The sequence below is a fragment of the Aulonocara stuartgranti genome, assembly GCF_965226115.1.
Source record: "Aulonocara stuartgranti genome assembly, chromosome: 7".
NCBI lineage: Eukaryota > Metazoa > Chordata > Actinopteri > Cichliformes > Cichlidae > Aulonocara > Aulonocara stuartgranti.
Window position 1 is genome coordinate 7,572,454 of NC_138945.1, and position 23,541 is coordinate 7,595,994.

The window sequence follows — 23,541 nt, forward strand, 5'->3', positions numbered from 1 at the left end:
CAATTTTCTGTCCCAGTCCAGCCCTGTATGCAGCTCATCTGCAGTCTGGTGTTACCTACATCTTCCTATTCAGAAGGCAGAATTTCCGAGTTCTGAGTACAATCGAAAGCACCACGACTGCAGTTTTTGTGTTGGATGTAAAAGGCGCACATGATGCTGTGACGTAGGCTAGAATCATGGAAGCAGTCAATGACGGTCCAGGCGTGGGATTTCTCTCGTGGAAATATGCACATTATCGTTTCCTTTCTATTGGTAGGTGGCACAGTGCACTGTGGCAAGTAAGCAAGCTAGAAGACTGGCAAAGTTATGGAAGAAACACATTAACAAGAGAATTCTGAGTAAAACCAAAGTTACTTTCCCTAGTAACTAGTTACTTTGAAAGTAATGAGTAACTTGAAGTAACTGAGTTACTTTTGAGAGAAGTAACTAGTAATGTAACTAAGTTACTATTTTAAAGTAACTTACCCAACACTGGTTTTTAGTCTGTGAACTGTGAGTCATTTCTAGTGTTTTATTAGTGCATTACTCTGCAATATTAGGTTTGATTCTGCATTTTGGCTCTTTTGGCTCCAAAACCCCCATAATACTTTCAATTTTTACAATATTGAAAGGTTACTGCCCCAAGTAGAGGAGTTTAAGTATCTTGGGGTCTTGTTCAAGAGTGAGGGGAGAGAGGAGCGAGGGATCGACAGACGGATTGGTGCTGTGGCTGCATGTTGATGTGGACACTGTACCGGTCCATCATGGTGAAGAGAGAGCTGAGTGTAAAAGTGAAGCTCTTGATTTACCAGCTGATCTACGTCCCCATCCTCACTGATGGTCACGAGCTGTGGGTAATGACCAAAAGAAAGAGATTGTGGTGGCTGGCTTTTCCCTCAGATATAGGGTGATGAGTTTGGCCATCCGGGAGGGGCTCAGAGTAGAGCCGCTGCTCCTCCACATCAAAAGGAGTCCGTTGAGGTAGTTTGGACATCTGTAGCATTGCAGCATTATAGAGCATGTGCCTTTTTCAGAATAAAGATCATTTTCAGAGGTTCCCCTGCTATGTGTCCATAAGCAATTGCTTATCCGAGGGTCCAAAAAGGCCAAGAGAATAGTAAATAAGAATAGTAAATATAAGAATATACTATAAGAATAGTAAATATAAGAATATACTATAAGAATAGTAAATACTGCCATCATCCACAATTTTAGTACTTAACAGAAGTGAACAGTACAGACCTCTGGGTGAAGCAAACCAGTTAGCTCCAGGAAAATGGCACAGGGCCAGGCCTAAGCCAGTTAACTCCAGAAGGACAGTGCAGGGCCAGACCTAAGCCAGTTAACTCCAGAAGGACAGTGCAGGGCCAGATCTTAGCCAGTTTGCTCCTGTGGGAAGATGCTGGACCGGGCCTAAGCCAATTAGCTCCTGAAGGACGGTGCAGGGCCAGGCCTAAGCCAGTTAGCTCCACAAGGATAATGCGAGGCCGGTGCTAAACCTGTTAGCTCCACAAGGATGGCACAGGGCCAGGCCTAAGCCAATTGGCTCCTGGAGGATGGTGCAGGGCCAGACCTTAGCCAGTTAGCTCCTGGAGGATGGTGTAGAGCCGGGTCTAGGCCAGTTAACTCCAGAAGGACGGTACAGGGCCAGGCTAGGCCTGTTAGCTGATCTGATCAGGATGCCTCCTGGGTGAGGTGTTCCGAGCATGTCCCACTGGGAGGAGGCCCCGAGGCAGACCCAGGACACTCTGGAGAGAATTTATCTCACAGCTGGACAAGCTGAAGCAGGTGGCTGGGACAGGGAGGTCTGGGCTTCTCTGCTTAGGCTGCTGCCTCATGACATGTTCCTTCATGTCAAGGACAGGGACAAAAATTGTTGGATTGGCAGGATAAAGGGGCGTGGGAAAAATACTGCATAGTCACAATATTTCCAGTGGCAATTTTGGATTAATAGATGGACACCAAATATCATAATTTATATTAAATACATACAAATATTTTGAGAATACTGAGAATACTATGAACATCATCTCCTACATGACCATCCTCAGAGAACATTAGTTGAGCAAACTTAACATTAAATCAGCTCAGCCAAAAACCATCTACACTGGCCACACTCAGTTTCTCAAAGCTACAGCAAAAGGAGGTCACAGTGGATGGATGGGTCTCTCTTTTTTTCTGTCCTGAATGAGACTCAGCTTAGTTCTATGAGCTATCATTTACAAACTTTAACAAATTTTTACTCTTTTGACAATGAAAACAAAGCAACTTTGAACAACTGTATTACTCATGTTATGCAAAAATTGTTATTTGCCCAGTTTTTCCATTTTCTGCTAAAAGTCTGTTTTTTTTAACCACAAATATACAGAACATTTTGTACATTTAAAAAAATTTCCCTTACTCTACAGTCTCTTATTTCTTACTTTTTATTTTCATATTCTTTATTTTTGTCTAAAATTGCATGCTCTATCTGCCTGTCAATTTGCTGCTGTAACACCTTAATTTGTCCAATGAGGACATTGGACATTACAAAGGGGATAAATAGAATAAATAGGAATAAAATAAAAATAAAAATACAAGTGAATTGCACATTTCAAGTATGGAGTCTATTGCACCATTGACTATTAAGAAAAAGTATTGCACAAAAGGTATTGCACGGTGAAGTGAAGAGGCACTACAGCTTAGTTGTTCCCCCCTCCTTTGTCCTCCTGTCTCCCCTCCCTCTCCCCTCCAGAGAGGAGTTAAACAGTCTGATGGCGTGTGGGACAAAGGAGTTTTTAAGTCTGTTGGTTCTTGTCTTTGGGAGAAGCAACCTGTCACTGAACAGACTCTTCTGGTTGTTTATGGCCGTGTGCAGAGGATGCCCAGCATTGTTCATAATGTCCATCAGTTTCTTTAGTGTCCTTTTCTCTGCCACTGTCACCAGAGTGTCCAGCTTCATGCCGACCACAGAGCCAGCCTTCCTGATCAGTTTTTCCAGCCTGGATGAGTCCTTCTTTGCTGTGCTGCTCCCCCAGCACACCACAGCATAGAAAAGTACTCCAGCAACACTGACTGGTAAAACATCCTCAGGATGAGCGGGCGGAGGGAGGTTTTGAGTCCCCCCCGTTCTCTGCGGCCTGCTGGAGCGATGGGGTCTGGGAGGAGTTGGCCGTCCGATTGGGGTCTGGAATGTGGGCCTCCCTGCTGCTGCCGAGTCGGGGCAGTCTGCTTCTCTCCACCCCAGAGAAAAGGGTAACACTACCTGGGTCTGGGTGCAGTTTCCCCCTCCAGGGGCAAGGGTATCAAGACCTGGGGTATAGAGTACGCTTGGGGAGTGTGATTGTGTGTACAGTGTCTCTTCATGTCTGTCTCCACGTTGGTTGAGTGTTGAGTAAGTGCATATGAGAGCATGAGGGTGGGAATGGATGTTTGTATCTGTGTGTGCCTGTATGTCTGTGTCTATATGTCAGGTTGGGTATCAGACGCCACCTCTCTGGGCACATCTCAGGCCCTCCAAGGTTTGGAGGCCTTTCTCCCCCACGACTCCCCCTGCCAGTGGCAGACGCCCTCAGACATCAGTGCGTCGGTGGTTCTTTGTGTCCAGGGGTGGGCGTCCAGGTACACACCGGCTCACTCCTTGGTGGCTACTTGTCGGGGCCTGGAGCCTGGGGCTCGCTCGGGCCACTTCGGGGGTGGGGTGCCCTCGGCCTCTCGGCCTGGGGCTCGGTCACTCAGGCACAGCTGGCTGCTGGCGGAGCTCACGGGCATGTCACTGCAGTAAATCCGTTGGGCATCTTTCTTTGCCTTTAGACAATAATTCTGATGGCAAAAGAGCCAAACGGGACAGGCAAAAAAAAAAAAATTGTCCAATGAGGGATAATAAAGGACATTTCTCTTCTATTTGATTCTATTCTTTCCTATGTGGCCCGTGAATCACACTATGGGAGTGGTTTCAGATGTTTCTGTGAGCTGTGTCCCCTTCAGCTGTATCTGCCAAGATTTGTTTGGATTTCCGGAGCCTTTATCTATCTCATCAGGTCATTTCCTATGTGTAACAGCACCATTTCCTGCCTCTGTGGAGCACCATCAGCGATTACAGAAAAACCAAACCGTTTCTCCCATTTTCACCTTTGTTTCTCTTTCTATTCATTTTCTTTTCTCCTACTTCTGTTTCTCTCTAATCTTGAAAGATTAAACATTGGTGTGACAAATTAAAAATTAGTCTGTCGCTGTTATTATCAGTGGTTAATCATGGTATTTTGACCCACCTAGTTCCTTTAGAGTGAGCAAGAAACAAAGCTAATTTCTGTATGACCCCCAACATGCTGACCGTAAATCTTAATAAAAAAATGTTCTTGGTATTCCTGCGTCATTTACAAGAAACAAATAAAACTGTTTGCTTCTTGTGGCTATCTCTCCCCTACTCTCTACTGATTCCATTGTCCACCTGCCAGAGAGAGGGCGAAAATACTTGTTCAGAACAATAAGTACTTCCTCCTGCAAAGCGGTTCGCTCAGCAGCATCAGAGGAATCAACAGAAAACATGTGTGATCAGCCATTGTACTGAGCTATGCTCCAGCCTTCCTGCATTAGCCTGTTTCCTAAAGTCGCCGTGTAACCTTGGACTGTAATTCTGTCTGTAAGGAAGAAACACGTATATGCTCACAAAGCTACATACAGTAAATATATGTTCCACCAGCACAAAAAGAAAAGGGAAAAAATGAAATGAACTTTGGTCATAACTTATACATAAATGTTCAGTCAGGGAAAAAATTATTTGAACACCTGCTGATTTTGTAATCAGTCTATATTACAGTAGTAGGTTTAGTTGAACAGTGAGAGACAGAACAAATGAATTTGCATTTTTATGAATGTAATAAGCATTTGATTTGCAAAACGTGCTTTAGTAGGGGAGACCGGGGATAGTTGTAACGTGGGTCAGTTGTAACACTTCAAATTTCTCCAATCAGGGCTAAGTTTCAAATGATGTGACTCATCCTGTGCATGCCCAATTCAGTTCTGCTATCACATGTGAAAAATCAGCACATTTTGTCAAAAACAGACAATTTAACACCAAAAAAAGTAATTTGTATGCCAAAAAGTAAGTTTTTCTACTTTATTTCAATTTCTAATAGCATTATCTGCTTTGCAGTTAAAGTCATCAAACTTAAATTATGTTATTTGTATGTCTATGGGGATATATTCTGTGTAGGTCTTTAGTGCTAATGTTTTAGCCGTTGGCTATAATGTTAGCTAGTTCATGGCTATAGGAGTCTGGGTCAGTTGTAACAGCAACAGTCTGGGTTAGTTGTAACAATAATGCAGATGTTACAACTTACCACACTATTACTTTAACTTATATTAAACAAGTTGGGGCAACGACATCAGCAGAGAGAGGTTCACTGGTCGCATTTGTATATGCGGTTAATGCCATTGGCAACACAATTCCTCCACTGTTTGTGTTCCCACACATACATTATGCAGACCTCTGTGTCAGAGATGGACCAGTAGGAAGTATTGGTAGTGGAAATAAATCAGGATGGATGCAAGAAACAGATTTCCTCATCTTTCTGAAGCACTTTGCAAACCACACCAAGGTAAGCCATGATAAAAAGTAATGGAATTGCGATGCTGGTGAACAACTACATTTTTTCAGCTTCATTGTTATGTTCAAAATTGGTGCAAGAGTTGTAGGTTATAATGCCCACTGAGCCAATGAGGCCAAACTCAAGGAAGACCAACCAAAATTAATGAAATATTCAGTTGCAGAAAATTCCATAATTTGTCTTTTTTGGGGGGTTGGAATATGTTCAAAAGCTAGATTTCTGCATTCTGTCACACACACACACAGCTACATAAATGGATGTAAGTGCATTCATGTGTTGAATAAACAAAGATTACATGTTAATATTTTGTTAGTACCCTTATTTCATTGTGTTACATTTTACCCCAGGATATGTTACAACTAACCCAGACTATGGGGTTAATTGTAACATTTCACTCTTTGTGTTTGAGACCATACCATGCAATGGGTAATTGTGCTGCAGAGAAAATAGCTGTACTATTTAATAGCAGAGACATGAAAATACTTTGCATTACATTTTGAATCCACTACCTTAAAAGAGCTCCAATTTACAGACAGAAATGTCAAAAATGTTACAACTATCCCCGGTCTCCCCTACTTGGTGGCAAGCCCTTTGTTGGGAATCACAGAGACGTGTCTTGTAGTTGACCACAAGTTTCGCACACATTCCACAAACTTCTGTGTGGAGGGACTGAGAGTTCGAGTTGCCAAACATCAACCATGAAACACTAATGACTTGGAGAGGATCTGCAAAGAGGTGTGGGACAAAATCCCCCCTGTGGCGCTCATGAAAATGCATTTTTCTGGATTTTTTAAATTGTTTTTTTGTTATTTTTCTCTCAGTAAGTATAGCTGTGACACCTGACGGTCACTTTAGGCAGTGCCCTATAAGCCATGCGAGCAGTTCAACAGTGCTTTTTGGGAACTGATTCAATTAATATAATAAAATCAATGTAAAGAACTGCCACACAGAACAACAGCATACTCATTCCACTTTGCATTTTAAATGAAAATGCCATTAAAATATAATTAAATGACTGTTTTAAACAAAAAAATGATTTTAATACAAAATGTATTTAAATTTCACTAAACATTAATACAGTTTCTGTGTTCAGTAGCAAACTTATCAGAGGTCTTAGTGGTGCACTTTCAGTTTAGAAGTGTGCGCTCTGTAATGGTGTTTTCATGGTATTTTCTTCAAGCAGGGATTAAATCACTGAGCTCTAGGTTATTATGTTGCATCTCTGACCTTAAGGTCAAAATGGTGATCCCCAGTCATTTAAATAATATACAGACACCCCTGGCACAGTAGATGATGAGTGCTAAAAATGAAATTAAAGAAAGGATAAAGCTAAACATATATTGTCAGTGCGCCCCAGGGTGGCTGTGGCTACAATGTAGCTTGCCATCACCAGTGTGTGAATGTGTGCGTGAATGGGTGGATGACTGGATATGTAAAGCACTTTGGGGTCCTTAGGGACTAGTAAAAAGTGCTATATAAATACAGGCCATTTACCATTTACCATTTTCACTACAGTGGTAATCATTTTTCACTTAACTGAAATTCCTAGCATTTCATTAAAAAACAACCCTACAATAAATTACTCCACACTTGGATTTTTTTGTTAGCTTTCTCTCCAGCTGGTCAACCTTGCAGTGATAGGTTTGACCCTTTGAAAGCCTAAATCCCTGGGCTGGGAGCCGCTGCATTTAGGAGGCACAGGTTTGTATTTTGTTCATACCTGTTCAATATGCACATTCACACTCCTCCAAGCGAAAGATGCAAAGTAACCTGATATCACACTGACTCATAGGGTTGCCAACTCCCTGAAAAATAAATAAGGGACACCTCGTGGCCAGGGCCGGGCAACCCAGTTGTCTTCACCCTTCCCAGTGTGGTAGCTCTTTTTTTGTGTGTGTGAAATTATTTTTTAACCATTTGACTTGAATTTGATTTAAGCAGATGCATATTCTTTGTGATATGAACACATGTGAAACAAATGATCATTTAGCCATTTATTTTTAGCTCAAAATGACAACATTAACACAGTAAAACAGGTCTCTTTCTTAAACAGAAGCCTGTCATGCTTAACTTTTGAGAATATAAGTAAATCTTTCTTTAAAAGAACTCTGTCCTGCTTAACTTAAAATTATATAAATTAATAGAAAGCAATAGAACGAAAAATATTCTTGTAACAGTGCACATATAGTGCATTTAGTACAATTGGCTTCAGTTGAGGTATTATTTCAGCTTTTCTAATGCTAATCAGCTGCTCCTGTTTGTAAACCCGCTTGTTCCCATGATTACGCATCTTAACTCATCATCATTATTCATCTATGTATTACTTTTATGTATTATTCATCTATTTGTTGTAATCATCCATCCTTGCAGTTGTTTATTACACAAAATAAATGATATTATCACACTTCTGGCCACATAGCGCTGATATTCACCGCACATGCCCATATTAACCTTAACCAGAGGGTTTAAACAACAAACCAGTGTTTACATACCATATCTGCTTCTGCCGTGGCCTGGTGGACAAAAAATTGGTTAAGGGTTCCCCGAGCTTTCACGCCCCTCATGTTCTTCTTGTGCCCACCACTAGAAGCATGCCTATGGAAAAAGTGCGCCGGCACACAGTGCAGTGCGCTTTATAGGTGTTATCGTGCACTTTCCCAGCCAGGTGTTTTCCTTTTCCCAGTCCTCCCTGTACTTTTGCAGCCTTTTTTCTTTTCTTTCTCTGAGGGGAACAAACATTGCTGCTCTAACGCTGGGCTTACACTGTGCGATTTTTGGCCCATTTTGAGCCGATTTTTGAGTCGTGCGACCGATTTGGTGATCGGCCCGATTTTGGCCTTCATCGTGCATCGTGTAGTATACGTGGGGTAACGAGAAGCGATTAACACCTCACGACCAGCTCCCGATCATCAATCGCTCGTGAGGGTGTCACCACAGCCGCTCACACTGCTCATGCGCAAACACGTAAACATCGGTGAAAAAGACGGCGCAGCACGGCTGTGCAGCGTGTGATCTGGACACAAGTGATGGAGGCACTTGTAGAACTTTGGAAAGCTCATCCGAGCCTTTTCGATGTGGCATCACAAAATTATCACGACCACAACAACCGTGAAAATAGTTGGATTTACACTGCTGCTTAATCACAGCTGCCTGATCATGTTTTTCATTAGCAATTTAGCAAAGTTGATAGTGGTGGTGTGTCTGTGTGAGTGAGAGACAGAGAGAGCGAGCGACAGATTTTCTGTTATAACCTTCATGTTATGTTGGCACAGTGTGAGCACTCAGGTCGCATCAGAGCATCGGGCCGTATAGTGTGAGACCCTGCATCGTGACCTGCAAACTTCTAATCCCTGCGAGTCAATCGTGCAGTTTGAGCAAGAGCTGAATAACGTGACTGAAAAAAATCGCAGTGTCTGCCCAGCTTTAGGTGTACTGTCATCCGAGACGTGCACCGCAGTGTCGGCGTTTGTTTCCCTGTTGGCCATGCTTGTTGTTGTGGTCATCTGTTGTCTTCCGGTATTTTCTCCGCAAGCGACCTTTCCTCGACCAATGAGATGAGCGGTAATCTGAATTGTCATACTCGAATTGTCATAAGTGTGCTGTCAGCTCATTGGTCACAAAGCAGGAGAGGGGCTGGGAATTATGTTTTCAAACAAAGCGTTAATTCCATTAAAAGTTATAGACTACTTTTGATTCTCACTGTATTACGGGACAAAGTGCGTCCCTTATTAGCTCAATACGGGACGTGTACTTTTGTTTCTAAATACGGGACGATTCCGTTTTTTAAGGGACGGTTGGCAACCCTATTCATACCTGTTCAATATGCACATTCACACTCCTCCAAGCGAAAGATGCAAAGTAACCTGATATCACACTGACTCACCAACAAAGTGACAATCATTCTTTGAAAGCAGCACAGTCTTTCTGAGAGCATCGATGCATTTAATGCCATCACACCCCCCCCCCCCCCCTCTCTTTTTTAACTGTCACGTGATACCTGAGTCTGTTCGTCCAGTAATCAATTGTTTACTGGAGCTGCATTTTCTGTACTCATTTATCACACTGGCCGAAATGTGTAGCCAGTGTCACGTGACTGTGAGTCGCATGTGGGCACAGCAGAGCAGGCTGATCTGCTCACCTGCGCTTGACCCACAAAGGCAGCCTACTCTGCCGGACGTACCTATTAAAAGCAGGGGCACATCATCTCAAAATGTGGGTCAAGGGGACAAATGACAGTGGAATGGGGGACAGATGACATAGAAAGTGACGTTCTTTGCGCAATAATGGGGTTGTGGCGCCTCCCCCTGGGGTTTCACGTGAACTGCAATCCATTTTTTTCCTCTACACAATAAATATGCTGCAAACCTGCGGGAGAGAGAGTAGAACACGACGACAGAGGGTTTTATGTATTTTATGTCTTATGATTTCTTACTTCTGCACATGTCAGAGCTCGTGCTGAAGCCCTCCGCCCACTGAGCTACGGCTCAGACCCTCCTCTCTCATTCACTCCGGACGCATCTTCCACCAGCTGTGTCCAGCATGACTGCCGACAGCAGGTACAAGAGCCGCGCGCCCCAGACAGGTAAGCTTTCTCAGCAAGGCTGCTTAGTGGTGCCTCCATGACGCGCGTGAGCGTTTTAACGTGTGTTTGCTCGGATTCTCTCCTCCTGCCATCCCTGCCTCGTGTCTGATGGAATTTGGCTTCACGTCTCAGATGATGGAGAGGTAAGAGGCACACAGCAGATAAGTGTGTGTGTGTGTGTGTGTGTGTGTGTGTGTGTGTGTGTGTGTGTTTATATATACATGACTTACAAAATAAAAGCCCTATTCTGCGCAGCACCTGCACGGGTGAAATGCTGTAGTATTTCCTGACGCTTCTTCCTGTCTTAAAGATCAGTGGCATATGCAGCAACGACGCTGCATATTACAGGTCAGCAGTAACAGAGACCCCACTTCTGCATGGGTGCCTCCAAGAATTTTTTCACAGAGTGGGGAAAAATAACATAAATAATATAGGGCAGTCTTGGCAGGGAGGGGGGCAGTTTGTAACATCTGCACACATCTGTAAGCATAGCTCTGCTGGACAGCTCTGTGAACACTTTTGGTCTTTTATGCTGGTCTGGTCATCATCTCATTGAGTCCAGCTTCTCAGTATTTGGGCCTTTTTCTTTCTTTCATTCGCAGGGCTGTCAAAGTTTTTAATAAAAATTAAAATGTTTCAGTAATGAGTCAGTCTGTTTAGTCCAGTGACGTCTCCACATCTTGGGCTTTTCCAAGTCTTAAAGATCCCGAGTTAATCCTGAGTGATGTGAAACAGAAAAAAAACAAAAACAAAAACCAAACCCTTGCACTAAGAAGCTAGAATTACAGAGGTTTTGCCATTTCTGCTTAGAAAACATCCTGTACAACTGGATTAGCTAATTATTTCAGCTAACTATGGTGGTAGTGAATTGAAAAGTTATTTCAGTTTCTTCCCCTTTAACCCACCTTTGTTCAGAGTGCCCCTTGTATAGATAAGTTTTGACAGCATGTGGGTCTAGCGTCTGTGCTCATCCAGAGCTGTGTGACTGAGATGACCATATTAGGAATATCCAGCCCAATCTCCGAACTTGGAAAAATCATCCTATATTGTTCAAACCTCCTTTTTCTAACACACAGTCAATGAAAAGTAAATTAGCTTAAAGGAGGATGTTATGGAGCATCTGGAGGATGAATTCAGTATGAGATAAAGAACAATTTTTATGACCTAGGAATCAAGTTCATTTTTTAGTGTCCAAGCATGAGAGCATAGAGCTAATTTGAGTGGACTACATCCTTAGTCACAAGTCAGAAGATGTGTGTTTTTTTGTAACAAGCTGTTCAAAGCTGAAAAATAGTTAACATAGATGATTTGGATGAAAATTTCATAACATAATCAAGGAATTCAACTCCAAAAATGTTTCTTATCACTTTATGTTAGTCTCTTTAGCCACTGTAATATGTTACTGTGAAATTTGGTGCAGTTTGGTAAATGACTGCTTTTCAGAGATTCAGGGAACATTTTTGTAGCATAACGACCTGATACTCAGCCAAAGAGTTGCAGTGATGACAAGTTTATTTACACTATGCACACGAGCACAGTGATTTTCACAGGCCAACAGTGTCTGGCTTATCATCCTGTCTCTCTGTTACTGCTTCCTGCTTACGGCTCAGCACCCCTCTCCAGCATCTACTGTTAGGAGGAAGTAGGAGTCGTGAAATCCCACAATTACTTCCAGGTGTATGTTGACCAGCCTCCCCTAGCCATGCCCCCTGAACTGCCGCTACACCCCTCCCCTGCAGCTGATATTTTCACAAAAAGATATTCTGACAGCTCTTACATACAGCATCCGCTCTTCACTCTTTATTTTCAGATTTATATTTACAAAATCCCACGAGTGGTTAATAATTGATTTTTTTTGCCTTCATCCTGCTTCACTGTTTTCTGCTGTGGTGCCATGTTGGACAGCAGCGCTGAGGCTGAGTCAGAGCAGCCGACACAGACGCAGCAGTCTGCATCTCTGTATTTTATGATCTGTGTGTGGGTGTGACTTACAAACACATTCACAGACAAACTGTCAATATGCAAGCAAAGCAGTAACACACACACACACACACACACACACACACACACACACACACACACACACACACACACACACACACACACACACACACACACAGAAACATTCTCCAACTTCAGAACCACCTCTGCTCAGTAACACAGCTAATGCACTGTGTATAAGATTTGATATTAAAAGCTTGTAATATCCTCAGATGAAAACATTTGGAGAAAATCTAATGTATGATGGGAGAGCCTGGATTTATATTTGACCTGCTACTGAGTTCATATCAGAGACATCTGTCTCTTTCAAGCCTCTGTTTGAAGGTTCTTGTTCCTTTTCACCCATCTTTCCAGATACGTGTATGCCTCTGCACTGTACACTCTCTCCACCCCCTCCTGTTGTGAAACAACTGCCTGCTATACTGTATTATGAATACTTGGAGATTTTGCACGTATAATAAGACAAGCTACAGTTTGTTCATGTAAATGGGGGATCTTATTCACACACAGATGTCAGTCATGGAGTTCCACAGGGTTCTATGCTGGGGCCATTTCTGTTTTGCTTTATACATGCTTCCCTAAGGAAGTATCAATAAAAGTCATAGCATACATATTTGTTGCTATGCAAATGATACCCAACTTTATCTTTCTATGAAGCTCGATGACATATACCGACTAGTTAAACTATAGGCATATCTTTAAGACATAAAGCATATTGTACTCGTTATTGCCCGAGAAAGATGTTTAAGCCTTTAAATTAAAGCTGAAAAATCTGCACTTCAATCACATCTTGTTTGTTTGAGTTGAAATCCACTGTGTTGGTGTACACAGGTGGTTCTTTGTCAACCAAAGTTTCTGGGTTAACGACTGCTGCTTTGTTTTCTATCTGTGTGGTTGTTTCCAGGAAAAAGAATATGTTGGTTTTGCCACACTGCCCAACCAGTTGCACAGGAAGTCAGTGAAAAAAGGCTTTGACTTCACACTCTTGGTTGCAGGTACGAGGTTTAAAAGGACACAACTTTGTCATGCACCAAAAGTGTCAAACCAAGACAGGATGTCATTACATCAAACTTTCACATTACACTTTCTGCACAGCCTGTTTAAATATGAATTGCCATCTAACAAGCTACATATTATAGGCAAAAGGTTAACAGTAGTCTGTCACATTTTATTTAAAAACTTTGACTAGTTAGTATATATGTGGTCAAAGGAGCTTGCAAAGAAAAGCGTCTGGACTTCTTTAAGTTGCTTGAAGACGTTTCACCTCTCATCTGAGAAGCTTCTTCAGTTCTAAGGTCAAATGGTGGGGAGTCCCAGATTTAAACCTAGTGGGAGTATCCCCCCAAAGAGGGACAAAAGGACCCCCTGATGATCCTCTAATCGCCTGAGCCAAGGTGTGAAATTGCCACCATTTGACCTTAGAACTGAAGAAGCTTCTCGGATGAGAGGTGAAACGTCTTCAAGCAACTTAAAGAAGTCCAGACGCTTTTCTTTGCAAGCTCCTTTGACTACGATGACCTGGATCCTGGATGACTGAGAACCTTCACAGACCTAGTATATATGTGGGCATTTCAGAATATGTCCATCAACATATCAGGGCCAGAACTCACAGCCATCAAAGTTCATGTGAGGTATCATGCACATTGTTGTGGGAGCTTGGTGTAGTAACAGCTTGTTTTTTATTGCTAGCAGTAAGTCAGACTCATTCCCAGTGGTACTGGACTCCACCAAGACTGTCTTCTGTCACCAGTTCTGTTCATCATTTTCAGGTGCAGCCAAGAGGTAGAGGATGTTGGGTTTTGTGGTCTTAATATATCATCTCGACTTATTGGAGATGATGTAGTTCTGTTGGCTTCATTGAACCATGACCTCAGCTTGCACTTGAGAGACTTGCAGCTGAGTGTGAACTGCTGGAATAAGAAGTAGCAGCTTCAAGCGTAAGGCCATCGTTCTAAACTGGAAAAAGGTGGAAAGCTCCCTCTCGGTTGGGGATGAGTTGCTGTTCTTTTCTCAGGGTCTTGTTCATGAGTGAGGTAATGTGGATTGAAGACTGACAGATTGATTGGTGTATCTTCTGCAGTCTGTTGTGGTGATCAATCTACATTTTTACCCATGGCCACAAGCTCAGGGTGGTGAAGAGTAGAAAGAAAGAGATTATGACTACAAGCAGTAGAAAACATCAAAAAGTATATTTGCTCAGCATTAGACAGAGAAGTTGCTACTCCTCCACATTGAAAGGAAATAAGCAAAGTGCTTCAGGTATCTAATGAGAATGCCTCCTGGGCGCCTTATAGACTAGGTGTTGATCCATGTTATCCATGTTGCATGGATATCTGACCCACAGTCCTGTTATTAAGGACAGAGGGAAATTGATATTGCCTGTTAAGGAATAGCTTTGGAGATTACCTGATCAGTTGAGAAATAAATGCTCAATGTGTGTATCGCACAGACTGCAAATAAAAGATGGCTATTGCATTTTTTGGAACCAGAAATGGCCTTATTTGGATAACAGGCTCTTAAGTGCTAGCTTATCAGCTAATGCTAGCAAACTTCAATAGCCACCTGCATCCATAAACTATATGGCTGCAACCCCCTGACGATAAATGATATTTAATGGCAAGTAACTGAGTAATAAAACAGAAAAGTTAATTAATACAAATCTTTTGCTAAAGCCCTTGAGTTAAGGCTGAGAGATTGCACTTCAATTATATGCTGGATATGCTTGTGTGATTTAACTATCACTTTGGTAATGTGCAGACACACACCAAAATTGGAATGGAAATCGAGAACCGGCTCTTGTAAAGAACCAGTACCCAGTAGTTCAATTTCTTGGAATTGCTAGTCTGTTTGCCTATCGAGCCCGCTTATTGATTCTACTTGTACATGCACTACAATCAACTGAGTTCAGTTTTGTGCTGAAGGAGGTAATAGTGGTGCAGGCTGAGGAAAAGCTGAGGGAATGCTGACCCCAGCCCAGCAACCAGACTGTGAACTTCAAAAGGTAACAACAAACTGATGAGCAGTCGGACTGCATCCTCTGTTTCTACCTGTTTATGTTTCTAAGGTGGAATCACCGTAGTGATCACTTTAAAGTGTCTTTCTGCTGGTTTTTATATTTGCTTTGTGCTATTGACTTTGTTCATACCTACATTCTAAGAGAAAGATCATGCGTGTGTCCTCATTAGGGTAGGGATTTGTTTTGGTGTGCGAGACTATTTGAGGGGTAGATGAGCTGCAAAAAGCGTTGCTGTAAACATGTCAAATCGCAGATTCAAGCACCAGAAATTTCAGTCTTCACAACAATTGGCCCAGATAATCTTTATCCGAGCCACACTAATTAATAACACAAGTTTTACTCCCTTGCTTTAACTGACAATAAAATTAGTTTCCATGTGACAGTGAGCATGTTACACTGATGTAATGATCAATATGTATCCTACAGGTGAGTCTGGCCTAGGTAAATCCACTCTGGTGAACAGCCTTTTCCTCACTGATCTTCATAAAGACAGAAAGCTGCTCAACGCTGAAGGTGAGTGACTAATCTATCAGACGTCTTCACACCATTCTTCTTGTTTCTTTCATCAGTTATACAGTGACTACAGAGTCATTGTATAACTCTCTGGTTTAATATCCATATCTGTTTGTTGTTTTGCCCCGAAGAGCGCATCAGTCAGACAGTGGAAATCACAAAGCACACTGTGGACATTGAGGAAAAGGGGGTGAAATTGAAACTTACAGTTGTGGACACCCCAGGATTTGGAGATGCTGTCAACAACACGGCGTGGTAAGGGTTGAGTTTGTACCGAACAAGATGAGCATGGTGATAAACATCAAATGGAAGAAGCCCTCTTATTTTTCTAAGTAAAGTGGACTTTACTTATTAAGTAAAGTCCACGTAGACTCTCCTTTCATATGGTCAGATTGTCTGCTTTGGACCATGTTTGAGTGAATGAACTGGGTAAGCTAGCTCAGACAGACACAAACCTGCTATTACTGTAAGCTAAGCAAACCACCTTCGAGATCAAAATGACTCTTTAGAAAAGTAGATCAGTTTTTTAGCAAAACATGTAAATATGCAAATATGCCGTTATTTTCTAGCTGGAGGCCCATTACAGATTATATCGACCAGCAGTTTGAACAGTACTTCAGAGATGAGAGCGGACTCAACAGGAAGAACATCCAGGACAACAGAGTGCACTGCTGCCTCTACTTCATACCCCCATTCGGACATGGGTAATATATATATATTTTCTTACACACACATATGCACACATGTATCGTACACAGATTCAGGGAAGTTCGTATCTTCCTGCAGGCTTCATCCTGTTGATATAGAGTTCATGAAGGCCCTGCAGGATAAAGTTAATGTGGTTCCTCTCATCGCTAAAGCTGACTGCCTCACTCCCTTTGAGATAAAGAAACTCAAAGAAAGGGTAAGATCATAAAGACACATGATTTCACTGCAATTATGACAGCTTTATATGTGGAAAATAAAAAGTGAATTTATGCTGAAGTATTTTCACTGTAAAATAAATGAAAAGTCCCAAATTAATGTGAATGCTGTTCAAAAATTCACATTACTGAGATCCTTAACTAGCACTTAACCAATTCTGCATACTTCATGTTACAGACAAATTAATGGAGAAATCTTTCAATCCTCTTTAAATCCACCCTAACTTATAAGTTACAGTTTAAGTTTTCTGAAGAGTTTCGTTTTTCATGGCATTTTCCCCACCACTGCATGATGTCATTACCTACTGTAAAACAAAATTAAAAACATGATACACAACCTGAATAGGTAATAAAGCAATAGACCTTTCAGCCCAATTCTACTTTTTCTGAATAATCCATCATACAAAATGTAATCAAATGAAAAAGTCTCTTTTTAAAACTTGTTTTATTAGTTTTAATCCTTTAACCTTATGCACATTATCCAGCTGCCTCCCTCTTCCCGCTCCACCACAACCACCCACACATGCAGGGCCTTGGAGTAGGGGTATGTCACCAGGGTGCAGAGGAGGCTACCCCCCCCCTCTGTCCCCTTCTGGCTGCCTCTGCCTCAATTTTATCCCACAACTTAGACATTCACATTACTCACACTCTCATAACACATACATATAGGATCTTGGGGGTGGGCACAATCACGGAGTCCAAATTACCATCAGGGTGTACACCTCACCCCTGGCGTCGCTGCCCACCTCTCAATTTTAAATACACGTAGACATTGAGGGCTATCAGGAGGGGCTATGCGCTTACCTGCTGCTCTCTGGCAGGTAGCTCCATGCCCTCCTGGGTTTTAAATGCACCTTAGAACACACATGCATCAACACTACAATGAGCGGGTGGAGGGAGGTTTGGAGTCTTCTCTCACCCCCGTTCTCTGCAGCCTGCTGGAGCAGGGGGGCTAGGAGGAGGAGTTGGCCGTCCGACTGGGGTCTGGAGTGTGTGGGGCCTCCCTGCTGCTGCGGAGTCGGGGTGGTCTGCCTCTCCCCACCGCAGGGAAAAGGGTAACACCACCTGGGTCTGGGTGCAGTTCCCCCCTCCAGGGGCAAGGGTACCTAGACCCGGTTTGTAGAGTACGCTTGGGGAGTGTGATCGTGTGTACAGCGTCTCTTTATGTCTGTCTCCACGTTGGTTGAGTGTGGAGTAAGTGCATATGAGAGCATGAGGGTGGGGATGGATGTTTGTGTCTGTGTGTGCCTGTATTTCTGTGTCTATATGTCAAATCAAATCAAATCAAATCAAATCACTTTTTATTGTCACATCACATGTGCAGGCACACTGGCACAGCACATACGAGTGAAATTCTTGTGTGCGAGCCCCACAAGCAACAGAGATGTGCAAACACAACAACACAAACGAGCAAAATACAAGAATGGCCAACCTGAAACTAATAAATATATGTACAATATATAATAGTGTATGCATTTCTGGATGTGTATACTAAATATTTTCCTACGTGTGTGTGTGTGTGTGTGTGTGTGTGTGTGTGTGTATACACATTTTTACAAATTAAATAGTAAAAAAATAAAATATAATAATAATAATAATAATAAAATATATAAAATATACAGAGTTGAATATGTGCAAAACAAGTGGCATTTATATACAGTGTGGAGTGCATAATGTTGAAGTTCCAGTAGTGAAGCTGAGGTGTCTATGACGTGTTCAGCAGTCTGATGGCCTGATGGAAAAAGCTGTCTCTCAGTCTGCTGGTACGGGACCGGATGCTGCAGAACCTCCTTCCTGATGGAAGCAGTCTGAACAGTTTATGGCTGGGGTGACTGGAGTCCTTGATGATCCTCCCCGCTTTCCTCAGGCACCGCTTCCTGTAGATGTCTTGGAGGGAGGGAAGCTCACCTCCAATTATCCGTTCAGAGCACCGCACTACTCGCTGGAGAGCTTTGCAGTTGTAGGCGGTGCTGTTGCCATACCAGGTGGTGATGCATCCAGTGAGGATGCTCTCAATGGCACAGCGATAGAAGGTCCTGAGGATGCGGGGGCTCATGCCGAATCTTTTCAGTCTCCTGAGAAAGAAGAGGCGCTGCTGCGCCTTCTTCACTGTTTTGTTTGTGTGTACTGACCACGTAAGATCCTCAGCCAGATGTACGCCAAGGAACCGGAAGCTGCTCACTCTCTCCACAGCAGCGCCGTTGATGGTGATGGGGGTGTGTACTTCTCTGCACCTCCGGAAGTCCACTATCAACTCCTTTGTCTTTGCGACGTTGAGGGTGAGATGGTTGTGTGAGTGGGTCAGGGCGCTGACCTCCTCCCTGTAAGCCGTCTCATCACCGTTGGTGATAAGACCCACCACTGTAGTGTCGTCCGCAAACTTCACAATGATGTTGGAGCTGTTAGTGGCTGTGCAGTCGTAGGTGTAGAGTGAGTATAGGAGAGGGCTCAGTACACACCCCTGTGGAGCACCAGTGTTCAGTGTGATGGGGGATGAGGTGATGCTGCCCAGTCTGACCACCTGGCGTCTGTCAGACAGGAAGCTAAGGATCCAGCTGCAGAGGGAGCTGCTCAGTCCTAGATCCTGCAGTTTCCTGTCCAGCTTCGAGGGAACGATGGTATTGAATGCTGAGCTGTAATCTACAAACAGCATTCTCACATACGTGTCTCTCTTCTCCAGGTGTGACAGGGCAGTGTGTAGTGTCAGGGCTATGGCATCATCAGTGGACCTGTTGTGGCGGTATGCAAACTGTAGAGGGTCCAGTGAGTCGGGTAGTGCAGAGCAGATGAAGTCCCTGACCAGCTTCTCGAAGCATTTGCTTACGATGGGGGTCAGGGCTACAGGTCGCCAGTCGTTCAATGAGGAGATGGTGGAGGATTTGGGTACAGGGACAATGGTGGCCATTTTGAAGCGGGCTGGGACTACAGACAGAGAGAGGGAAAGGTTGAAGATGTGTGTGAACACTCCAGCCAGCTGAGCCACGCATGACTTGAGGACGCGGCCGGGAATCCCGTCCGGACCAGTAGCTTTGCGTGCGTTCACCTTCCTGAAGCACTTCCGCACATCCTCCTCAGACACAGTGTGCGCACTGACGTCATCCGCGGTGCGCACACTGTCCGGTCTCATGGTGTTCGCTGTGTCGAATCTAGCGTAGAATACGTTTAGATCCTCACACAGAGAGGCCGTGGTCTGCGGTGTGCTGGTTTTCCCTCTAAAGTCTGTGATCGTGTTTAGTCCCTGCCACATACTCCGAGGGTTGTCAAACTGTTGCTCCACCCTGTCCCTGTACTCACGTTTGGCTGCTTTGATCGTCTTCCGGAGTTGGTAATGTGCGTGTTTGTAGTCCGATGTGTTCGCGGAGGCAAAGGCGGTGTTCCGTGCCGCCAGTGCCGCGCGAACATCTCCGTTAATCCAGGGTTTTTGATTTGGGAAGGATTTGACTGTTCTGGATGGGACGACATCTTCCACGCATTTCCTGATAAATCCACAGACTGAGTCTGTGTATTCATCAATGTCTCTGGCGGCCACGTGAAACATTTCCCAGTCCGCGTGATCAAAACAGTCCCGCAGCGCAGACTCCGATTGGTCCGTCCAACAGTGCACCGCCCTCCGGGTTGGAGCTTCCTGTTTCAGCTTCTGCCTGTAGGCGGGCAGGAGCAGGATGGAGCAGTGATCTGATTGGCCGAATGGGGCGCGGGGGAGGGCTTTGTACGCATCCCGGAAAGAGGTGTAACAGTGGTCGAGTTGCCGGTTTCCACGTGTGTTGAAAAGGATGTGTTGATGGAGTTTTGGTGAGACTTTCTTCAGGTTTCCCTTATTAAAGTCTCCGGCTGTGATAAACGCTGCCTCTGGGTGTGCGGTTTCCTCGCTGCTGATCGCGCTGTACAGTTCCCTGAGTGCTCGGTCAGTGTCGGCTTGTGGGGGAATGTAAACAGCCGTAATAATCACTGCTGTAAATTCCCTCGGTAGCCAGAATGGCCGGCACTTAATCATCAGGTACTCCAGGTCCGGTGAGCAGAAGGATTTGACCGGGTGCACGTTCGCATAATCACACCAGCTGTTGTTGATCATGAAACACACACCACCGCCTCTGCTTTTCCCAGTAAGATCCTGTGACCTGTCCGCGCGGTGCACAGAGAACCCCGGCAGTTGTATTGCGGAGTCCGGTACTTTGTCCGATAGCCAGGTTTCTGTGAGGCAGATCACGCAGCAGTCCCGCATCTCTCGCTGGAATGAGATCCATGCCCGAAGCTCGCACAGCTTGTTCTCCAGAGACTGCATATTAGCCAGTAATAAACTGGGTAACGGTGGTCTGTAAGTGCGCCGTCTCAGTCGAACCAGAACGCCAGATCTTCTCCCTCTGCGTCGGCGTTTGCGGCCTCCAGGGCCAGAGAACAAAGGCGTCTCAGGTGAGATGAATGGGGGGTCTGCAAACGGAGCGTCCGTGTTGCAAAACTTGAACTCCGGAAAGTTATAAGAAAGACCGTCTTTTATGTCCAGTAAGGTTTGTCGGTCGTACACAAGGAGACAAGTGCTGCTCGTGAAAAAATAAAGGAAAAGTAAAATTAAACACAGAAGAAAGCCGTTGCTTGGGGGAGCTCGCGACGAGGCTGCCATACTCGGCGCCATCTTGAAGCATCAGGTTGGGTATCAGACGCCACCTCTCTGGGGACATCTCAGGCCCTCCAAGGTTTGGAGGCCTATCTCCCCCACCACTTCCCCTGCCGGTGGCGGACTCCCTTGGATATCGGTGCATTGTAGGTTCTTTGTGGGATGGGCGTCCGGGTACACACCGGCTCACTCCTTGGCGGCCGCTTATCGGGGCCTGGAGCCTGGGGCTCGCTCGGGCCACTTCGGAGGTGGGGTGCCCCCGGCCTGGGGCTCGGTCACTCAGGCGCAGCTGGCTGCCGGCGGAGCTCACGGGCGCGTCACTGCAACCCCCCCTGGCTTCTGCTCCGCGGCTGCTGAGTGAGCCCTCATCTGGGACTCTCCTCATCTCTTTCTGGGACAGTGGCGCGGCTGCCCCTCTGTTGGTCTTCCTTGGTCTCTTGTGTTCTGGGGGCCTCTGGATGTCTGGAGTTTTGATCTCCTCCATACCTGCTTCATGCCCTGGAGGACGGGGCTGTGGCTCCCCCACACCCTCTAGCACAGAGGTGTCAAACTCTGGCCCGCGGGCCACATTTGGCCCGCAGCCTAATGACATTTGGCCCGCAAAGCCATACCAAATTACTATTGGAGCAGGCCTACTGGTATTATACAGCTAATATATATATTGTTTAGTATTAAGCTTTGCTTGTTCCATATTCAGTTTTTCAGCAAAACTTGTTTGAGTCCATAAGAAAAGATTCATTCTTATATCTAGAGGAAGAATTTTTTTTTTTTCAATAAATATTAATGTTAGCCCGCGACTTTGTTCCAGTTTAGAATTTTGGCCCACTGGCCCATTTGAGTTTGACACCCCTGCTCTAGCAGATCATTACATGAAGGAACCTTTTAAAAACAAGCGTGTCCATGCTCACAGGTGTACACACGGGTGATCACACCCACAAACTACACCCTTTTTGGCTCCTACCTCAAAGCACACTGTGTTCTGTTGATCTTATGTGCTGCACAATAATGTTTAATATTTAGTATTTACTGTCATATTCCCATATATCATTGTGATGTTGTTTATTCTATTACTCTTGTTTTCTTCTGCTTGTTTTCTTTTTTCTTTCTCAGCAGGTGATCGATATATGTATTTTTTTTCTCTGCTTATTCTGTTGGTTTTTGTCTTTTGCCCTTCTCCCCCGTCCCTCTTCTCAGCTGTTTCTCTTTCCCTCTTTCTTTCTCCCCTTCTTTCCCCCAGTCAAGTCTGTCCCGTATTCAGCAAATGAAAATAAAATAAACAATAAAAGGTGAATCAAATGGACCATTACGGCAAGGCTGGGATGGTCAATTTGGTAAAGTAAATCCGTTGGGCATCTTTCTTCGCCTTTAGACAATAATTCTGATGGCAAAAGAGCCAAACGGGACAGGCAAAAAACAAAACAAAAACAAAAACAAAAAACCTTATGCACATTGCATCAAGCAAAAATTAAATTATATGCAACAGTCTTTGACTTGAAGAAATTTGTTTAACATTTAAACCTATTTTCTGCATATTCCAGCACATAAAATAAAATAATGTTTTGTGTTTTACTTGCATCTTTCAAATAGATGCAAGTAAAACGCAGTAGAAAATAAATAAAATCAAAGACTCTGCGGCTCTGAGTCCTGTCGCTCTATTTTCTATTTTCTTAATCTATTTTCACCTGTTTAGCAGTCGTGGAGCCAGTGGAGGTTTGCCCGGTGCTGCAGCGGTCATGTCAGTGGGAGTATCCGGGGGTCTCTCTGTGAATTTCACATTCCCGTGGCAGCGTGCTCAGTACTTGCTCAGTTTTTTCGCTGTAAAAAGAAATTTTCTTCCCACGCAGTGAACAGTGGACGCTAATGTTTTTGACACTTTTTACAGAGTCAAACTCAAAGTAATGTCAGCACTTAAGCTTTAAATGCTGCACGGTCGTACTCTCTCCGCACTCTATATATTATCCATTGTTGATCTACACACGTCTGTTACCACGACCGTCGCTTACGTCATTATCATGAGACACTCTCACTAACAAAATCACGGTTCAGTAACGCAGTGACACAGCGTGCTTATGGGAAAGTAACAGTAATTTAATTACTTTTTTTGCAATAGTAATCCCTTTCACATCCATAAATAAACTTTACAAACATGAAAACTGAGTTAATGGAATTTATTCCTCCACTGCATGATGACATCACCTGCTCTAAGAGGGTGGAGAATGATTAAAAAAATGTCTTTCTCTTTCCTTTACACAAATGTAAGCAAATTAAGATTATGTCTGTGAAGGTTCTCAGTCACCCAGGTCATCGTAGTCTTCCTTAGACTACAA

The 23,541-nt window shown here is 44.0% G+C and overlaps 1 protein-coding gene across 3 annotated transcripts in view; it reads left to right on the forward strand.

Annotated features, from left to right (window-relative positions):
* The window catches only part of septin5b (septin 5b), a 31,497-nt gene that overhangs the window by 1,258 nt on the left and 6,698 nt on the right, over positions 1–23,541 (forward strand). For 2 of the 3 annotated variants that reach the window (XR_014277527.1, XM_082538156.1), the window contains exons 2-8: positions 10,015–10,149; positions 10,282–10,292; positions 13,055–13,145; positions 15,593–15,679; positions 15,811–15,934; positions 16,249–16,383; positions 16,466–16,583. Coding sequence is in view for 2 of the 3 variants with exons in the window: in XM_082538156.1 (XP_082394282.1) it covers positions 10,107–10,149; positions 10,282–10,292; positions 13,055–13,145; positions 15,593–15,679; positions 15,811–15,934; positions 16,249–16,383; positions 16,466–16,583 (609 nt within the window). In the remaining variant the exon portion in view is untranslated. Of the gene's footprint in view, positions 1–9,869; positions 10,150–10,281; positions 10,293–13,054; positions 13,146–15,592; positions 15,680–15,810; positions 15,935–16,248; positions 16,384–16,465; positions 16,584–23,541 lie in introns of those variants that run through there. The other variant, XM_082538157.1, reaches the window with a different exon arrangement.